The sequence below is a fragment of the Apus apus genome, chromosome 1 (assembly GCF_020740795.1).
Source record: "Apus apus isolate bApuApu2 chromosome 1, bApuApu2.pri.cur, whole genome shotgun sequence".
Lineage (NCBI taxonomy): Eukaryota > Metazoa > Chordata > Aves > Apodiformes > Apodidae > Apus > Apus apus.
Window position 1 is genome coordinate 149,084,322 of NC_067282.1, and position 21,315 is coordinate 149,105,636.

Genomic DNA, 21,315 nt, shown 5'->3' on the forward strand with positions numbered 1-21,315 from the left:
ATGAAACCTGACTCCCTTTTTCCCTCTTACTAGCCGACTACATTGGCAGCTCAAAGCCATCTGAAACCATCCCTCATTTGACAACCGTGGATGGCCACCAGTCTTTTTTGCCCAGACAACCCCTAAATTATATATATCAATGGGAACACAAAAATTGTTAATAAACTGTCCTTCCCATCAGAGAGGGGAAAGGACCGTGTCCATCTGTCTCTGGGCCACAATGCGTTGGGCCATGTCTGGTCAGCCAGCCTGCTCTATCTCACCTGCAGCACACTTGGCCCACAAACCTCATTCACCTCCAGCAGAGAAGCCCCAGTCAGCTGTTCTTCTCCACCAAACGTTTCTAGAACTGAAAGCTCTGGGTGTGTTGCAGTGCCAAATGCTTCGTAGCACGGGAGTCTCTGTGGCCACCCACATTACATTCAAATGCACAAAGAAGCCAAGAAGCTTTGCATAAACAACTTGGTACAATGTGCTGAGATGCTGCTGTATTTCTGCATGACAAGCTCATTACCATTTGGCCTCGGCTTATGCTGATGTACAGTGAAAAAGAAAAGGGAGACTCTTCACAATGACATTAATTTTATTTTATTTAATAAAAAACAGTATCAGATTAAAAATACAAACACTTTGGGTGATTATCCAGCGTTTTCCCCTGTGTGCCTCGTAGAGCTCAAACCAACCAAGGATTGGGAGAAAAAACAAAAAACTGAAAAATAACACCAAACAATTTTGGCCGGAGCTGTAAAATAATGTTGCACCAATTAAATTACACCAAATATATTATTATACCTTTGAAATGGCTTTCAGACCAATAAATAAAAAGAAAGACAAATTCAAATAAAAAAGTCAACTTTGTATTACAAAAAAAATTAAATAAAAATCACAACACTAATAATAACAATGTGCAGTCAAGTTTGTTTTTTTTTCTTCTCTTCTAGGAATGATAACATGCCAGTAAACATGTAACATGCCAGTAACATGCCAGTAAATCCCTACAAAACATTTCCAGTTTGGCAGCAAGCAGTCACTCACTCATTCACATTTGTACACAAGGAAGCAGGCCTGGGCCAAAGCCTCATGAGATACAAGCCTTAGGGGTGCTCCTCACTTCCCTGCCACAGCCAGCTGAGTTACCTTGCCTTCATCCTGAAACCTCTATAAATCCATCCAAGGTTTAGTGCCAGATCTGCAGGGAAGGTGTCAGTCAGCATAGCCCCACCGAAGGGATATTCCATCATGTCAGCAGGACAGCGCTGATTTACACCAGCTGAGGATCTGGCTCTTATGCTCCAGGGCATGAGTTAAAAGCCATGGCCACAAAGAACATCCTTGTTTCAACAAGACCATGAGGACTATATTGAGTTGTTTTGAAATGCACCACAGCAAACTTGTTAACTCAGTACACTGCAAAATGGGGTGTTGATTTGGGATGGACTAAAACAGCACATGCAGGGCCTCTGAGAAGATGGGACGCTGAGTATCATACAGAGAGGTACATATCTGTAGAGAAATGACCTGCAGTTGTCCTTCCTGAGCAAATGGGACAGTGAGATAAATTTCACTTGACTGCTTGAGAGCACACATCTCTCACAGATTTCATGGTACTGATGCTGTTCACTCCAGGGCCAAATTTGGTCCAGTGTTTCACAATAAGTAAAGGATCTCCATAGACAGAGGCAGATTAACTGATTTAGCAAATTCAAGCTCATTCACCTTTATGCTGGGAAGCCCAGTTGGTTTTTAGGAGGAACCAGCAGATTTAAATACCATGAGAAACCAAATGACAAACCTGCAAGTGAAAGAGCTCCTTGCCCCAGATGCCAATGATTTATGGAGTTATCCCCAGTCCCCAGGGAATCCCCAGAGGAATTCTATTCCATTTCTGCACGATCTCTAGGATTTGGGACACAGTGAGCCAAATTCTTCTTTCATTTTCAGTTATAGGGTAGAAGTGAAAACAGAGCTTGCCCCATGCTCTTCTGCTCTGGGTGTGTGTGTAGATAGATGTAAGTTTTGCAGCTGTGGATCATTTAACATCATCGGCTGAAACTTGCCCCTTATTCGCACCAGTGCACCTCCAAGGAAGCCAGGGGGTATGTGCTCATGGAAATGAGACTGAAATGGGCCTGAAGATTCCAGTTTGCCCAGGCCTGTCAAACACACAGTGCCTTTCTGACTTAGGCTTACATTCAGGTAATCCAGTAGACCCATGTGGTACCTTTATGGGAGTTGAAGCCGTCAGTCTGGATATTTAGGTATGTTTGAGAACACAAACACATCTCCTTCCTGGGTTTTTTCAAACTGGTATCACTGCACATGCAGTACCAGCTACATTATATATAGAGAGGCCTGCATTTTTATGCTAACCCTGTTATCAAATCTACCACTATCACTTCATCGCTCAATTCTTTCTGCTCCATTACTACCTACCTAGAAACATTTTCATTTGGAGAAAGGCATCTTCCCACTAACTTTCTGACCTCTATCCCTTTCCTACATGCTACAACCTTTCTCTTACCTAACATTCTGGTCACAAACTACCTGTCACCCTCAAATACTACAAGCTAACAGCAAGGTAGTACCATTTGCTGACATCAACTGAACTCTAGATTTGAGGGTCAGTTAATCCTTGAGAACCTTTGTTAGTTCCATCTTTGTCTGGGCATTCATCTGACTGGCCATTTTGAGAGAGTCACAAGTTGAACAACCAGTTTGAAATGCCTTAAAAGGTCATTTAGCTGCTGATAACATCCATTCCTTCCAGTTCCCATTATAATTTCTGTGACTCTGTTTTTGTTGCTAGAAGGGTAGCTGGAAACAACTTCAGGCTCTCCTGCTTACTGAACAGCAATGCCTGCTCCACTGCTTGTCCACATACACCTTGTGAGATTATTCTGGGATGAGTCTCACATTACCTGTCCCAGAATGTGTTCAGAACCTCTCAGGTCACCCTGCTGGAAGGATCCACAGTAACCAACAAGCTTGGCCTCCTGCATAATGTAAGCCAAAGATTCCCAATGTGCAATGACTGTGCCCAGATGAACAACTTCAGCAGGAAATAAAGGCTCTCTTTCTAAAAGACATCCAAATCTTACTTGAAGAGTTCAGCTCATCTCTTGGTAAAGCTAATCTTTATCAAAGCTGTCAAACCTCTCAAAATGTGTGTCACTCACTTCCAGTTTTAATTCTGTCTAGCTTTGACTTCAAGCCACCAAGTCTTGATGCCTTTGTCAGCTAGATCCTGACATGCTTTCATCACGTATACGAAGACCAAAGATTTTTCTCTGGACAGATAGGTAATATTTTGAGGACACAAAATTAGAGAAGTGTGAGGTTGCTTTGGGGCTTCTTTATGAGGAATTCAGCTAGGTAGGTACAGTCAACTCCTCTGAAGCAAACCTACAACTGTCAGCAAATCAGTGACCTGGCTTACTCCATCATAAAGGTACACAGAAAAACTCCCTTCCCTCCCTTTCCCTCTTCCCTCTGCTAGTTGAGCTTGTTGCAGATCTCTAGGGCTTTCTTGTAGACCTGAGTCACATCATCCATGTCTGTAAGCAGGGAAAAACTGCTGTCCCCTAGGCGGTTGCGATAACGCTTTAGATATTGTGGCCGTGAGCGGTTCTGAAGTCCTTCGAAGTCTTGGATCTGGAGGAAGTTTTCAGCAGAGACACAGCTCCGTATCCTCTGTCTGTTTGGCCTGTTCTCTTGCAAATCCAGTAAATCAAAGGAGTCACTGGACAAAATACTGTCATCACTAATGACGCTGGAAGGGCGACTGTAACTTCGAGGTAATGCATCTCCAGGCAGGACCACTTCTTCCATGGCCTCCAGCGTTGGTGTGTCGGGGCTAATCAAAGTGGATTCAGTGCTGCTGGTAGAATATTTGCTGTTATGCTTCAAGATGCCCTTACGCCTGCAGGAATGGGCGTAAGACCCATTTCTGGATGGCTCTGTGACCCCCAGAGAAATGTCACTGTTTACTGTCTCATCATTATTGTCCAAGAGTTCAGAAGATTCGCTTCGTTCTGGAGAGGAGTAATAGCCGGACTCCCTTTGCTGAGTCTTCTTCAAGATTCCTTTTTTTGGCATTAGTGAAGACTGCTTAGTGCTGTATTTGCCCGCTGCCTCTGCCTCCGCAACACTTTTGATGGCTACTCCAGTCCGACACAACTCTTGCTCCAGCTTAAATGCAGAGGGTAAAACTGGGCTGACCACTCCTTCAATGAAACCTGCACTGTGAGATCGATGTTCACTGTTGCTCCTTTTCTTCAGGATGCCTTTGGGTCTCTTGGAGGTGGGCTTGGATGCATTCTCAGCTCCTCCCTCCTGGATGGACTGTGCAATATCATTTTCCTTTTTTGACTTTTTCAGAGATCTTTGTCTCTCTAGTGTAACTTCAGGACCTTTGGGCTTAGAAAGGCACTTCACTTTGGTATCGGTCTCTGGTTGGAGGCCAGTAGATCGGTGATGCCAATCAATAAACCTTGCCAGCAATGGGGACTCAGAGTCCCTCATGGCATCACAGTCACAAACACTACTCTTGTAGCCCCAGTTAACCCACCAGTGGTTGGCAATGTCTTCAATGGTTGCTCGGCGTTCAGGGTTCACCATCAGCATCCATCTGATAAGCCCACGAGCATCTATGGAAAAAGAACAGGACATAACACATTTAGAACACAGGCTCTTCTGGTTTTCTCAGTTTAAAATGGAAGCGTGGAGCTAATCAAATGTTCAAAAATAATACTTCTTACTACAGAAGAAGTGAAAGGAGGAAACGCTTTGGCCATCAGTCAGTGCTGGAAAATGCATTTGAGAACTACTTCTTACCAGAAAAATATGATTCACTCTCAGAAATGTACACTGGGTTGTCGAAGAAATTAATATTTTTACTGTATTAGTGAATAGTTCTATATTATGGAAGAAATTTGCCAAACTGTAAACTCCAATTACAAAACTTAGAGGAAAACAAAGGGGAACTGGGATATTTTAAATTATCTACACATTATTGCTTTTGTATTTATTTTTTCCATAAAGAGTGTAGTCTTCTGTGTATTTTAAAGGTGTATTTTCATAAGGAGAGCAAGAAGGCAGAATACTGAAAGGGATGGCAAACAAATTATACAAGATGAATATTCATTTAAACATAATACACACACAGATGTTTAGGGCTGGGAGGAATCATTATAATCAATGGCCCAGACTTAACTGATGTAGGTGACTGTTTCATGTGTTCTCCTCTAAGGAGAAGTAAATGTGAACTTAGTGACATTCATTCAGACTTTGGCCTGCCTTCCTGGGTAAGAGACTGCATCACTCTGACCATTCATCTTCTCTCTGCTTGTGATATACACAGTGCAGCTAGAGGACTGATCTATACCAGTTTGTTGTATCAGTTTACAGCTTGTCTGAACAATTCCACTTGCAATAGCTAACAGAACTTCCACTGTCATATACCCAGTTAAAAAAGCCCATTACAGCTTCCCCAAGGCAACAAAATCTATCTGCCATAAAACATTCATTTCAAAAAGGGTTTTGGTAAATGGTGTACTCAGATGGGAATTGATAGCAGATGAAGTCAGTAGGGGAATGAGATATTTTTTTTCTTCATCATTCTAATATGACACCCAAATATGTTGGAAGGTGCCAGACAAACCCTCCATTCTGAGGGTTTGTCTTGTCAGCTCAATACATTGTCCTCACTCCTTTTTTATACCTGAGGTCTGTGTTGGCTCTCGATATTCTCCACTGCTGATCTGCCTGATGAGATTCTTGTGATCAAAGCCATCAAAGGGCATTGTTCCATAAACCAGAGTGTAAAGCAACACACCAAGTGCCCAGCTGTCAACCTGAAATACAGAGACAATGTGTGTGAAGCCCAGGAAAACTGGTCTCCACCCTTCTGCCCACCATTAGCACCACAAGAGCAGCATCACCTCCTGTTGTGCCTACTGATGGGCAAACCAGTATCTAACATCTGACTAACCACAGGCAAAGTAAATGAAAGCAAATAAAGGCAGCTTGAGAACTTTCAGTATGGGAGACACCAAAGTGAACCTACATGTGCATTAAGACTAGTCCTCAAGAACATTATCATCAAAGACACTCCCATACTGCCACGGAAAAGGTGACCCTTCTTACCTCTGGGCCTCTGTAAGGTCGTCCATTAACTATTTCAGGGGAAGCATACAGTGGGCTTCCACAAAAGGTCTGCAGAAACTTGTCCTTGTGATAAAGGTTGGAGAGTCCAAAATCAGCAATCTGCAAACAGAATTGCACAAGCCATCTGTAATATTAACAATATCTTAATGCAACAGAAAATCCTTTATGAGGAAGAACTTAGCTATACTTGATGCTGCTGCAGGGCAGGGATCTCAGCATGGAAAATCTCTCAAGTTCCCTTGATAACCAATTTTTTTTTTTTACTTTTCTCTATAAATATCCTCCAGAGAAGGAAAAGGATCCCCAGGTAAAATCCTCCAGATTACAAACAAGGATGCTTTCACAGACAGGTCACTGATTGACTGCATAGCCATCGGTCCTAATTTTATCCTGGATGACTTGCATATGCTTGCAAAGACAATCTCATACTGGTAGGCACTGGGCCTGCTATCCACAGATTGCTCTTTATCTTGTGTAATCATTAATATCAAAGGAAAGCAGGCAGAAAGTACTACCATTCTTATCATGCACACGCAAAGCCAAAAGTTAAGGTTTTAAAATGCAACAGGAGGAGCAAGGCAGGAGTGTCACAGGAAACTAAACATAAGATTACAGAAGAAAGTAATTTTTTTAATAATCTGGGATTTTAGCTACACTTGGAGGACACAGAAAGTGACGCACTCGCTAACTCTTCCAGATTCAGGGACTCCAGCTGAGGAATCTGAGTTGTAAAGCACATGAGATGTCTATCACGAGATAATAAACACAAGTCTGGTTCCTAACTGGAAACAATGGGCCCAAATCCGGCTTTCCCAACAAAAACAAAACTTCCCTTGAGACTATTGGGAATTTTGCCCATGTAGGAATTGCAGGATCAGGTCCAAATATTTTGTTTACTTCAATTCTCTGTTCTTGTTCTTACAAAACAAAGGCTGAGGATAGAAACACTAAATACACCCACAACCTTTGCATTTCCTTTGTTTCTCTAGCACAAGGCAAAACTTATTATTTTCTATCTTGTTTAAAACCCAAATGCTTCTGTTTCCCAGAGATACTCCTATTACTGCCCACTAGGCATCCATAAAAGAAACAGAGCATGGGCATAAGAAAAGGTATTACAGCTATAAGAGACAGGAGTTTCTCTAGGTTTTCTTTACCTTATTTGGGTCTTTCCTACCAGAAAGAAATTATATCACATGAATTTTCAATAGAAGATTCAAGAAGACACAAAGTGAAGAGAAAATAAATGGATTTACCAGCAGCATTATTCACTCCTGGTTGCCTAAAATGTGTTTCACCAGTGCTACTAATACCTGTTTAATTGCAATGTCTAGCAAACTCTTGGGAGACACAAAGTCTACTATCTGAACTCCTGCAGCTACACCTAAAAATGTCACAGTTGAGACCAAAATGAACAAAGTTGGTGAAGTTTGGACAGAAGTTCCCAATTTTCTTTTTTCACCCCAAAACAGAAATACATACGCACACATTTTATCTATAAATATAGACACAGATACAGACATAGATACTTCTAAGTTAAAAATACAAACATATTTTAAAATAGAACTTTCACAGAAACTTTGAAGTCCCAGAGCAAATATGAAATTTCATGCTTTACCCTCTCCTATCTTGATGTTCTGCTTATGCAGGTGTTCCACTGACAATTTGCACTCATAACATCCTGCTCAAAGAGCAGCAGATTCCTGTTCATTAATGTTAATTCATCTCACCATGTCCATTCACAGTTTGAACTCACTCAGTCCCCCAAACAGCATATTATCAACCCACAGCAGAAAATTCAACCCTTAAATAAATGTGGTTTGTAAAATCTTCATTGTATGGCTGGAATGTCATTGAAAACAGCTGCTGTACAACTGCAGCCTGCACTCATATTCTCATGGCTCAGATTGCACTTAATTGCCCTAAATTCCACTTTCTTATCAAGTCACCCTGCCTGGCTTGCAGGAAGTTGGTTTTAAGCCTTATGAAGTGTGCCCTGTCAATCAGGGCAAGAACAGGATCATTTCAGTGTTAAAACTTCGTGCTGGTGATGGAGTTTAATTTTAGTTCAGGATGCAGCTAAGACAAGGACAAACACTGCACAGCGTGATTCCTTAAGAAAATACATTCCCTTAACACCGTGGAATGTATAAAATGCATGTAGATGTGCATGAATATATATATATAGGGATACACATACCATTGTTCACCCTAAGAAACTCTCAAACTTGGGCATTCATGTTTTCATTTTGACCATTCAGGAAAAGAGTATTTATGTTACAGCCCACTCCCATACTCACAGACTGATGTTTATCAGCTTTTCCCATTAAAACTGTCATGCCCCCCAAAACAAGATTAATAGAACCCAACATTACTTCATGTTCTTGGCACTTAAATGGAACTAAGGCATCAAGTCAAAAAAACTTCCTAAATTGGGAGGAGCAGGGAAGCGGACTTGTATTCCCCTCATTTCAGGAGGTATATGTTTCATATTTACTCCTAGCTATGATAAACCAGATGTAATTTATTGTTTAAATGTGGCTTATAAATTCCATGAAGTTCACACTCACAGAAATTGTCAGTTTTATCCCACTTAAAAATCTGTCTCTTTGTACTGTAGAGAGAGAAATAATTAGGTCTCTTAAAGCAAATGAAATGTATGTGTAGTGGGTGAGACTTCCAGCAAGGTAAATCCCAATTACATATACTTACTCTGTATATATGAAACCCCCATGGGTTTTTAGTGGTTAGTCTGATTGGTGTCCCCTTACCAGCCCAAGAGAAAGTGCAGTTAGTAGGATTATGTTACTATTATACTTGCATATTTCTCTCCTTCTATCACTTTGGGGTTGATCATACAGTTTACGTCAACCTCTGCTAGACATCTCTCTTAGGTGCAATTCCCAGCCCAGGAGTAGCCACAGCCCTGCTGTGAACAAGGAGCCCCCCTCCACCGTGCCAGGCTGCATTGACAGAGGTGTCCCTTGGGGGTAGGTTGTGGCATGGGGCAGGGACACTGTATTTGGACAGACCAGCAAGAGGCACTCATTCCCTGGTTGCCACACTGGACAGCAGTTTCTCTCCACCTCCCTGCTTGCAGTTTTGGGGATTTAGGCACTGAGGAGAGCTGCAGGGCTTGAGGACATGTGGTTCTCATCATGCCAAATTGCAGGAGCTACGGGCGAATGGAGGTAGCTACACGCTCACCCTGTTGCTACCTCTTCTAGTAAATTGATACCTACAATAAATCAAAAACTAGCATTTTCAGCCTTTTTGAAACTAATGAAGAGAGGACAGCATCACCAGAAGGCTTTTTCTGATGACCACCACCAAAGGCAATGCCTAAAGCTGGTGTGAATCTCTTCCCACAACGAGCTTTCTAACTCACCAACTCAGGCCAGCTCTTTTGGTGCTTTGGAGCTGCCTTGGCCCTGCTGCCTGTCTGACCCTGCCCACCTCCAGCTGTGTTAGGATTAAGAATGATGATATGGCCTTGATGGGATGAAAATGCCAGTGAAAGGCTGCTCTGCATTGGGGGAGCAGCTGCACCTACCCCTGGGAAGCCAGGGCAAACTGAGGGGGCAGCTCGGAGCTACCCAGAGCTGGAGGGTGGAAGGCAGCAATTGTGAGCAGCTGAAAGGAGAATGGAGTAAATTTTAAGGTGAATGGTGCTGTTAGCAGCTGAGGCGTGAATGTGAGTAAGGTGAGGCTTGTACATGCTGTAGAAACTGTGTTATTTCTTTAAAGAACATGGCACTACGACTGAGGTAAGAAAGCAAATAACATTCTTCTACCCTGGGAGGCAGAGTGCCTTGGTGAGGTTTAGCTCTAGGACTGTACCCCACTGTTGACCTCCACAGACCAGCTAGCTCCCATGAGAAACATTCACACTTAGGGTTTCTGGGTGCGTATGTGGGGAGCAAGGCAAGGTACTGTTTGATTAACTGGCTGGATGAACTCTTTGTACCCCATAGACCTGTGTGCATGTTCTGTTTCACATGTGTTTAAAGCTCATTATGTTCACTTGTGTTTGCTGCATTTAGAGATTTTAAGTAATAGTTTACAGGAAGTAGTACTGCGTACACCAAGTCTCTGAAAAACATAATTAGATATCACAGATCAGACCACTTTCTTCCCCTCATCACCTTCCACCTCTGGTCTGTGGGCCAGCAGAACTCTTCAAAACATATTTTTTTGTCAGCTTTCAGACACTGGTGTTTCCAAGTTGCTGTACTCAAATACATGACTCTGTTTCCAGAGACTTTTTCTATCTTAACTCTTAAAAAAAAAAAAGTGATTATGTCCCCATACACTGCTTCATGACCTTCAATTAATTAGTTAAAATTTAGGAATGGTTTCCAAGTTAGCATAGTATCATGTAAAATGGCTTGGGGCCCTTTTAAGTTGGATAATAATTTCTAATGGATTACTTGTCCTCTTTATTTCCTGTTCTAAAAGTATTGCTTAAGTTGCTACACATAGATCTATATTTACAACACCTTATTTTTTTCTTCATGTTGCTGTGACTTTTTTTACGTTATAATGTAGAGATCACTGGCTTCTTCAGAAACGTATTTGATTGCACACTGCACTCAAGAACAAAGGGATTCCTTTCATTTTCTCATTCTTAAAATCAAACTGCCAATTTTGTAAGTCCTTTGTAATCCAAGGAATGAAATATAAATACAGGAAAAGTACAGATAAGACTATCTCCCTCCACTTCCAGAAAATGCTTCCACTGAGTGTTTGAAGTAATCAGTCAATACCAACCCCCAAATTGTGTATTTCTTTTTTCTGCATGAATAAACCATATCTAAATACTCTCAGAATGAGGACTTGATAAATTTACTCCTAATAAATCATTTACAGCTTCATATGTGTTTCCTTGCCAACAGTTACTATTTAGAGAAACAAAGAAAAAGTGGGAAGTAAAATTCTGTGCAAGTAACATAGAAACCACAGTAACATATTCAAAGGTTCCGATTAAGTGAAATAGTGGCAGTGTGCTTCCCATCAAGTATTCAAAGAGCAGTGAGCAAAAGATACAAAGAGTGATACAAAGTGTATTCAGAGCAGTGAGCAAAAGAAAAACAATACAAAAAATAATCGAAGCAATCCAAATTCAAACATTGCTGATACTAAAATGTATGAGATACCAACTGCTTCCCAAGTTCAGTCTATTTTTTAGCTTCACGAGACCCTTTGCAGAAATAGCTACCAGGGGCCAACAGAGGAGCTTGCAGCCACCTACCCGTGCTGAGGCAGCCTTGCCCATTCAGAGGTGTTTGTGCCTTACGGTTTTCAGGGAAGTAGCTGAGGAAAGTCTGGAAATATGCAAAATACCTACATGGCAGCTTCAACACGATGCAGTTCAGGAAAGGGAAGCCCTCAAGAAAAAGATGTCCAAATGATTGGAAGGGATGCGGGGAGTTGTGGCTACCTGAATGTCTTCCACAGCAGTGCCACTGAGCACAGCAGCTGAACTGCATCTGTGGTTCTGAAACCCCTGGGTTATCTCCATGGTTTGGACTCAAATACAAAGCTACTCATCCCTGCCCATCCTCCTACTTTCCCTGCAGGACGATTAGACTCCCATAAAGAAGAGAGGGGAGGGAGTGGAGCCTTTTGACAAAGAGCAGCTCCCCAGAGACCTGGGGAAGTGATTGGTTTTGCATATGAGGACCACAGTGCGGAGATCCAGGACTCCGCAGCTAGCAAATTCCCCAAATTCCTCTTTTCTCTCAAGAATTCTCTGATTAGCTGGGAAGATAGTTTGGCGTGTAATGCGGAAAGAAAGGTCATCCTGCCTGCGGAAGCCTGTTCCATATACAATGTCCTAGAAAGGCTACTTTTTGTTTTCAGCGCTGCTGAGAACAGCTTGGGCTGCTGCAGCCCATGTCCCTGTAGGAACAGGAGTGGGGAGGTTTGCTCTAACACTGGATGTTAACAGCAAAATGTCCAAGAATTGCATTGGATGGGCCTTCTGTAAAAGACTATTTTTAGAAACCACATATTTATGTGCCTTTAATCCACTAGTTGATCCAAGTTAGCTTCTGTCATCAGCGTGACACAGATGGCAGCTACCATATGTTACTTTCCATTTCCATTGCAACATCAGCTTAAAATGAAGACAATCTCTCCAGTGTGAAGTGCAGAAGGCAGTGCGTGCAGCCCCGTGGCTTTCAGCAGAGACAAAATGAAGATCCAGCCTATTTAGATATTTGGCTATGCAGGGAGCTCCTCAATTACTTTGCTAATTAAGCAAAGATGCCCAAGTGTCAGCAGAAACTCTTCAGCGTCCCACCCTCCATTTGTCTCCCTGTAGATGAGTGCATCCAGCCACCCTCACATCCAGCTACCCAGGGAGGAACAAAGTCGAAACAGGTTCAACCACCTGGAAACTACAATCATCTCTTCATTATTCATCTTTGTACTACAGCTATTAGGAAAAAAAGAAGAAAGAAAAAAGGTTGTTCCCATGCTTTCACTGGGGAGAAATGACATGGAAATGACATCAGTGACATCATTATCCAAAGTATACATTTGTGTCTGGAGTTCCAAGGCCATTTCCTAATGAAGCACATGTGCTTTACTAGGTTTATTTTGAAAATCTATTTGCTTATTTTCCAGCTATGATCAAAAGAACATTCAGAGTGTTCTCTAGGAGGCACTTGAACCCTCTGGACCAGGAAAGTTTTCTCCTAGCCACAGCATCAGTCAGCAATAATATAATTTATAAAATAAACCTGACTCTATGAAATGTTCTGCTGTTTCCTACCAGTAAATAGATACTGCTTTGGAAGTTTTTGCCCTTGGGTGGCAGGACAGAGTCCTCTCCCCCAAATTATGCAAAGCTTCATTTAGTATGTATGACTCGTCACCAGTAGTGCTCTTTCCACAACCTCCAAACCCCAGAGCCTCTTGACAGATGCTGTTGCTTAGTAGCTGTTGCCATAACACTGGCTCTTCTAATACCTTGGATAAAAAAATGACAAAACATGGAAATCCATTCTGAGAAGCTGAGAAAAAGGAATCCTACCTTAATATTAAAATTGTCATCAAGAAGGATGTTTTCCAATTTTAGGTCCCTGTGGACAACACCATTCTGAAACAAGAAATCAAAAAACAGAGAGGAGAATATGAGAAAATATTGGGAAAATTAAAGGTGAGCTGGCAGGGTGGTCTTTGTATCTACGTTTCAGGGCTGATTTCACTGTCATAACACTCACGGCCCAGTGACTAGTGACAGGCGATGTATTAGTCACTTGGTGTGTGGTTAAGGGAAGAATGACTGGAATCTGTCCTCCCACAAAGCTTCTAAAACAGCAGGAGGGGTGGGGGAGTGCAGGGGTGTCTTTTTGGAACTTAATTCCAGCCCGGATCCTGCCCCCACGGCGTGAAAGCAATATATTCTTCCCAGGCACCAGAAAACAATATCTGTCAATGACGTTAGTCCTTACAAAGGCCCTCATTCCTCCAATGTGCAGCCACGTGGATCGGGATACTTACAATCCTACAGGATGTTAGGGATGGAAGTGAACAAGCTGGGTTTAGGTCAGAGCCCTCTCTAAAGAAATTTGGGGAAAATTAACTGCACAGGGAGCTGCAGCTTTTCAGTGCTACATAGTGAAGACTTTGAAAACTGCCCTTGTTTACCAGAATTCAAGAGGAGATGAAAGTGTTTAAGAATTCAAATAAAAATTGTGCTATCTGCTCGTTGCCTTTAGCCTCATGCAAGTTTTAGCTCTCTGCAGTATCACAAGCAGGGATAAAAGGTCCATGATGACAGCCAGTCAGCTACCTTGGTTTCAGTTGCCTAAATTGTCATGTACCATGATGGCTAATGTCATTTGTTTGAATGTATAACATTAATGTTGTAGAAGCACTATGGGATGCCTTTTCTAGTTTATGTTATGTATTAGTTTTTCCATGTCAGGAGAATTATTTCCAAGGCAAAAATGCAATGTAGGACTAATGTAAGGGAGTGGCTGGTATCTGCTGCAACACAGGAAAACATCCTTAGTCTTTAAAAACAGGCAGCGTATTACTGCAGCATTTTAACAAAGATCATCTGTTGTACTGATATAATCACATGCTATCATACTTAATAATGAATACTGTTGCTTCAGACATGCTTTGAAATATGCAAGTCACTACTCAGCCTTCAAATAGCAATTTTTAATATCAATTCTTTTGCTCACCTTGTGGCAGTAATGCACGGCAGAGACTATTTGTCGAAAGAAGTGTCTGGTCTCCCTTTCGCTCAGTCGCCGCCTCTCACTGATGTAATCATACAGCTCTCCTTTACTCGCATACTCCATGATGATCACAATCTTATCTTTATTTTCAAACACTGCGCAGGATAAAAGGAAAAAAAAAAAATCACATCACAGTTGACTCAATACATTTGAAAACTGACACTTTGAAGAGTGAGGATGACTGAACACATCCTGTGTCATCACTGCAGCCTGGAGAGCTGTACTACCAACCCCACTGCAGAAAGCAAGCTGCAAAGGTAGATTATTCCAGTGGAAGATCATGACATTCAGCCTAAGAGAAGGAAGTTGAGGCTACCTTTGCTTTCATACGGCTATATGAAAGAAGCTCTTTGCCTCTATAATATGGGGTCACAGAGTGACAAAGTCAGCTTGTTCCTAATGAGGTGAGGTGGACACTTGTGCCAGCAACACCTGAATACTAACCCCGGTTCCAACAGGGACTGTCTTTTACCAGTAGTCCTCTTGACACCAGAGGACAGAAGAAAACAGGACCTATCACATCACTTGGAAAGGGTTAGTAGGAGGCATAACAAACTCTGTCTTCAACAATTGGTTGATACAGGATTGCCATTTGGCTTATAATGATTATTGGTTGGCTTTCACCTACCAACAAAACCCAACAAGTTAATTGATGCATGTGTCCTCTTCCAGCCCAGCTCCGTGCAACAGCATAGTGGCCACCAACACCTGAGCTAGCAGTAGATGCAACATCTCTGGAGCTGTACAGCTCTTGCCAGTACATCTCTGCACCCTGACTCATGCACCAAATTCATCCTCAAGCTTACTTATCTCCTGCCACCACCACCAGTCCTGTTGCATGATGTAGATATGTCCTTTGCGACTTGTGCAAAGCAGGCAATGCACGACTCCCACGTAAGCAGTGAAGGAATATTCATCTAATACACACCACAACTTGACCGTTCTTTGGAGCTCAGGGTACTCTGTGCCACATGCTGTCAAGGACTTCACTGGGAGTTGCAGATAACTAAACACTTAATCCTGTAAAGCATGCTGTGAGTAGTCTCAAATTGCCACAGTGCCCTGGCTGCTAAATAGTTTTTCCCTTCTGATACTGAAAATCCACTGCAGCCCACTGGAAACTTCCTGTATCTGCCATAAATAACCTCTGCTCATATTAAAACAGGGTGATTTTCCTTCTCTTTTTATCTGTGGCAGCAGCCTGCTGAGGCCAGGTCACACTGGCAGCAAAGTATCTGCAAATTAATGAGGTTACAGGGGTTATTACAAACGGATGCTAGTTTTGACCAGCCCTACTGGAATGATGCCTTGCTATATCTCTTTAGCAAATTTCATCCAGTAGTCCTTGGTTTTTGGTTCTTTTCTAAAAAAAACCAACTTCTTCAGCTTCTGCAGTGAAATGAGAAGCTGCCCCTCTCAACACACAGATATTTGCTGCTTTTAGGTTTTGTCTCATGTCCTGTCACACCTTGTCACTCAACTCTAAAAGCCAAAGCCTCTGCTTTTCCCTCTAACACTGCTGAACTCCAGCCAAACAGCTCTGATAAAAGGGGGAGTGAACAGCCAGATAAAATTGGCTGCTTACTTGTCTGCTGGCCTCACTGTACCCTGAAGCAGAGGCTCCTGCCAGTGATTACATCCTATGTGCATCCTCATTAGCAATAAACTTCGGAAACTGGAAGAGCGTCTCTGGATGGATTATACTTACAGTATCCTCTCCAAGAATGACAGACTGATATTGTCTGGGAAAAACTGAACATGCCCCGTGTCATATAGAGAAATGCTGTGATGTGTTACCAATAAAGCAGAAATGCACACACTCGTTTCTCTAAGCTTGGAAAGGCTTGTTAGAAACAGGGTTGGTTAGGAAGGCAAAAAGAAATAGTTCCAGTAAGATGTAACAAATCACTAAAAATGTTCTTGTTTAAGAGATTTGATGTAAAAGAAAAAAAAAACAAACCCAAAAAAACAATCCCCCACCCCCAAAACACCATCTGATTCAATGAGTTAGGGGTTGTTACATCATCCACATATTGGTAAAGTCGCCACATGTCACCACTGATCTCAGTGGACTCTCACGGAGTGCACACTCCAAGCAGCACCAGTTGAGGAGCACCAGGAGTTCAGGGGAATGTTCACATAACCAGAGGGACACACATGGGGGCAAAGGGGCCCTCAGATCTTCCCGCCCTGCTAACCTGGCCACTGATGCCCTACCAGGTATTCAGTGCCAATGATGACAGAGATAACAGCCCTGCTACAGTGGAACATGCTGCCAGCTGGTGTTTCTATTAAAGTTTTTCCTTCATCGTTCAGTCATGAGAGCTTTCTCCAATCACCTCTGATGTTCTTCAGCTTTAAATCCCAAAATCTAATTTTTCTGTACTAAAATTTGCATTTCTAAAGAAACAAAGTGGAAAGCATTGGTTTAGAGGAATGTGCATTTAAAGGTATTTTTAATTTCAAACTTTCTCTTATGTCCCCTAGGAAACTGAGATACTACCTTTAAAATTGAATTTAGGAAAGCATAAGTCACTGCTCCAAATTTTGAATTTTTGTCAGAAAATCGCATCAGAATCAATGAGAATACAAGCATCCCAGTAACTCACATTTGAGTTTCAGTTTAAAAGCACATTCAGGAGAAACTGGCACATTCTACATGAGGGAGATTTTTCTTTTTTTTCTGGGAAGGTGGGAGGTGTTTTTTTTACAACTGCATCATTGCAGTTCAGAGCATACCCATATCAGCTGCATCTCATGAGAGGGCATGCAGCTACTTTTCTGCTGAGAGGGGACTGAACAGCTGACAAAAGTGTCTTAAATGAAAGGTGCCACTGAAGGAAAAGGGAGTGGAAAGGCAGTAGGATTTATGTCAATACACTCACACAATCTTAAAGAAGAATTCAGTGATCAAAACTATCAGGCAGCATTCTGATAAGTCTCAGACCATCAGCCATGTGCACCAGAAATTTTCACAGTAGTAGTTAGGATGTGTTCTGGTTTGGTTTGGTGGGATTTTTGGTAGTGGGGGAAGGGCCCAGGAGTCGCTCCGGTAAGAAGCTGAGAAGCTCCTCCTGCTCCAAACCCAGCCAAGGAGCCATTAGAGGGACAGTATATGAGCCTCAGCAATTAACTTACAAAAGAACCGATGTAACACCTGAGCAGAGCTAGCAGAGGAGGGAGAAGAGCTGTGCTGGAGAGGCAGAACAGTGCTGGTGGTTGGTGAGGAAGAAGGGCAAGAAGGTGCCCAAGCAGATGTTTCCCTGCAACCCATGGCGAGATGGCAGCTGTCCCCCTGCACTTCTAGGGGAAGGTGGTGGAACATTCCCTGAAGGTGCCAGGAGGGGTGAACTTGGCCAGTGGACTTGGATGTTTTGGCCAGAGGATTTGCTGTCTGTGGTCTCTGATTAAGCAGCTTTGGAAGACCCTGGTTCCAGGGGAGTTTGTTCCCGAAGGATCCCGTGACTCTGTGAGGAGCCAGGCTGGAGCAGCTCTGGACCTCGTGGGAAGGGCTCATGAAGGAGAGGTTTGTGGAGGACTCTCTCCCATGGGAGGGACCCCTCCCTTGGGAAGCAGGGGAAGGACTGTAAGGAATCCTTCTTCCTGAGAAGGAAGGAGAAGCAGGAACCACCAGCCTGGGAAGTGACTCTAAACCCCATCCCCTGTCCCCCTGTGCTGCTGGGGGGAAGGAGGGAGAGAAACTGAGAAGAGAGTCATTTGGGCCCAGGAGGAAGGGAAGGGTGGGGTAACACATGCAAGCCCTGCTCTTTGTGTTGTCTGTGTCCTGTGAGTGTGTGATTAGTGTGAAATTATTTTTTTTTCCCCAAGTTGAGTCTGTTTTGCCCAGGACCTTAACTGGTGAAGAACGCTCCTTGTCTTTCGTCTCAACCCAGGAGCTTTGTCCTCCTCATCCCAGAGTGTATGTGGGGAGGGGAGCTGAGTGAGCGGCCATGGGGCTGTTCCTTTTGTTGTCGTGTTGGGCCCAAACCATGACACGATGCCAGGCAGGCTTCATACAGACACTTCTGAATTTCCTTCTGAGCACAGTATGTAGTTTCATAAACATATGCTCCAAGAAAGCATTGTGGCCAATGGCTGGGAGAAGAGAGGGCATTAATTAAAGGCTGGATTGACTTACTGCAAATAATAATGAGGTAATAAATATACTGCCCTGTTAACACCTGGGCTATAACCTGCAGGCTGATGACGGACAGATTGCCTCCATATAGCTTCTGGGACTGCTTGGTTCAGTCTTTGTTTTCATTGCAGATGATTTATTACCTGCCATCCTACTGCATATTCATTCCGAAACTCACCCCCGCCTAGAAGTGTGCCTGAACCCTGGCTGCATTTACTGCTGACTGAGGAGCACAGCTTCAGCAGGATGCTGTGCCCCAGGAATATCCTACAGCCCGATACTGATGGGACAGCCATGTTGTACAAGCCAGCTTCTCAACCCTGAACAAGGTCAAGGAAAGGAGGAAGTTTATGTATAAGAAAGGTGGGGCTGATCTTGCTTCTTTCAAACCACCTATACTCTCCAAACAGCTGGCCAAATAAGATAAGTGGAGAACTGTCAGTATCAACACCCAGACGTGGCAGCAGCAGAAATGGTCTGTCAGTCACAAATCAAGAGATAGGAGTTGCTTAGATACAAGGCATGAACTCCACATATTAAAGGAGACAGCAGCAGGAGAAATGTTTGCTACAAGCTGTGTGTCATTTATTTCTGAGCCGCTGTGTTCATTTCCACCACTCTGCAAGCTGTGTTCTGCTGAAAGAGCTGTAGCAAGACCTCGATGTGATGGGAGGGCACTGGCACTACCTCAGGCATAGTGGTCAATTGGTGCCGGGTAGTCACTGCAAAACGATAGTACTCCTTTGCAAACACAGCCGGCAGGAAGAAGGACTGACTCCTGACATGGCTACACCTCTGCTTGGCCACAAAGGAGGAGGGAGGGACAGCACTGTGGTAGCATATCAGGAACCAGGGAGCAGGAACTGGACGTACCATGAGGTGTGAGGAACAGCGTGGTTGTATCCCCAGGAGATAAGCAAGAGTACGGAGCTAAGGTACTAAGAGACAGGTCACAACAATGTGGAGAATCAGCATTTTCCAGGGGGCTACAAGCTTGCTTGGGCTTGGTCTGTTCAGCCCAAGCACAGGCTAAGAGCAGCACTCTAACCAAGCAGCAAAGGGCGCTTAAGATGTGGTCATCAAAGAAAGATTTCTTACTGCTTTTCTTTAAACTCCCCCCTTAACTCTAACATGTTTGTTTGTTTGTTGTTGTGTTTTTAAATAGCAGAAATAAAGTTCTATACTTCTAGGCTGATAATCAAAACCAAATCTGCTGGCTTCAGACCTCATTGAAGAATATAAATGTGAAACTGGGAAAGAACTTCATTTCTTACTATCAAAGACATATCTGAGACAAAGTACATTTTGTAACATCAACAATCTGTCTCTTTCACAGGCTGTTCTACTATAGCAATAGTTCTTGGATATAATCTCTCCACTTATTTATATTTAGAGGCCGTGAAATGATGAACTCAGCTTCTATCTACAGCTTCCCATTTTCCAAATAGCACTGGTTGCATAGGGACCTCATGCTGACCAGCACTCCTCTCTTTTCAACCCTATTGCTAAATTCTTCCCTTTAGTGACACTGAAGTCACCTCCACCGAAACTCCACAGGACAAGTTTGACACTGGATGAACATACTCAGTAGCCCTCCTAAATGTTAAGATAGACTTCACTCTAAAATTGTTGAAAACCCATACAGGCACAGTTTTGCCAACATCAGTCAGAAAGATTAAATAGTACATTGTACACCTCTCTATTAGGACAGTTTGCTTTGGACTTATTTACTACCAAACTCAAAAAGCAAAACAAAGCAGAAAGCTTTTGCCCTTCCTCCAAGCTTACAGGATGCTAAAGTCAGAACGAGTGCTGAAGGGGGCTGATTTCCGCCCCCCCCCCCCCCCCCCCCCTTAATGCACTACCTCCTTGTGGGCTGATTCCATTTGGTTTACATGTAACCCTGGGGTAAGGATTTTAGTTTGTTAGTTTAAGAGGGGCGGCCAATCTCTTCGCACTGGAACCATTTGAATTCTCCTCATGCCTTTGCTCTCTATCAGAGCAATCTTCTAAATTAGTTCCAGTATGTTGACATTCCTTCCATCTGGTGTCTTTCCATTCAGCGGTATTTTTATTACTCTCCTAACAGCCGCAGACAGAAGTACCTTCCACTGCTACAAAATGCTCTTTTATTAAAGGTCAGCCAAATCAAAAGAACAAACGAGTTTGTTTTTAATTTTGGAGATGCAGACTAGAATAACCTTTTCATTCAGAAGTCATGTATGACCCAATTACCTCACTTGTGTAATAAGGTTCGAATTATTCTTCAAAAAGACATGAGAACTGAAAAATGTTTTTTGCCTTAGAAATTCAGCCCGATGCATCTTCTGTGTTCTTGATTGCTTTGAAAGCTTTACAGCCCCATTGGCAGATTTATAATAATAATTATTTTTTTTTTTTTTGTTATTCTTGTTTATATTGTTGTTATTATTGTTATTATTGTTGTTATTATCATTATATGACTGTTTTTCAGTAGAACATACAGCAGATATTAAAATATCCAAGGTCCAATATAGAAAGCCACCTGTATGCATATGCTTAATTATAACTTAAGATAGTGAGATACAAAGTATGTGTTTTAAAGCTAAGCTTGTGTTAAATAGTATTCCTGAATTACGGCCCTATTCAGCCAAATTGCAACTCTTCTAATTAAATCAGACAGCATGCTAGAATTTACTCCCCAGTGAGGAGATTAAATCAGAATGAGAACCATTATCCTCACTGAGGATGTTTCTCAGAGAATGAGACTGAAGA

The 21,315-nt window shown here is 42.7% G+C and overlaps 1 protein-coding gene across 1 annotated transcript in view; it reads right to left on the reverse strand.

The window, feature by feature from the left end:
• Window positions 1–565: 565 nt before the first annotated feature.
• NUAK1 (NUAK family kinase 1) overlaps window positions 566–21,315 on the reverse strand; it is a 54,673-nt gene continuing 33,923 nt past the window's right edge. The window contains exons 3-7 of the mRNA XM_051636761.1: window positions 14,367–14,518; window positions 13,205–13,270; window positions 6,145–6,264; window positions 5,720–5,852; window positions 566–4,646 (exon numbers count right to left, since the gene is read on the reverse strand). Of these exons, the coding sequence (XP_051492721.1) occupies window positions 3,493–4,646; window positions 5,720–5,852; window positions 6,145–6,264; window positions 13,205–13,270; window positions 14,367–14,518 (1,625 nt within the window). The 3' untranslated portion in view covers window positions 566–3,492. The remainder of the gene's footprint in view (window positions 4,647–5,719; window positions 5,853–6,144; window positions 6,265–13,204; window positions 13,271–14,366; window positions 14,519–21,315) is intronic.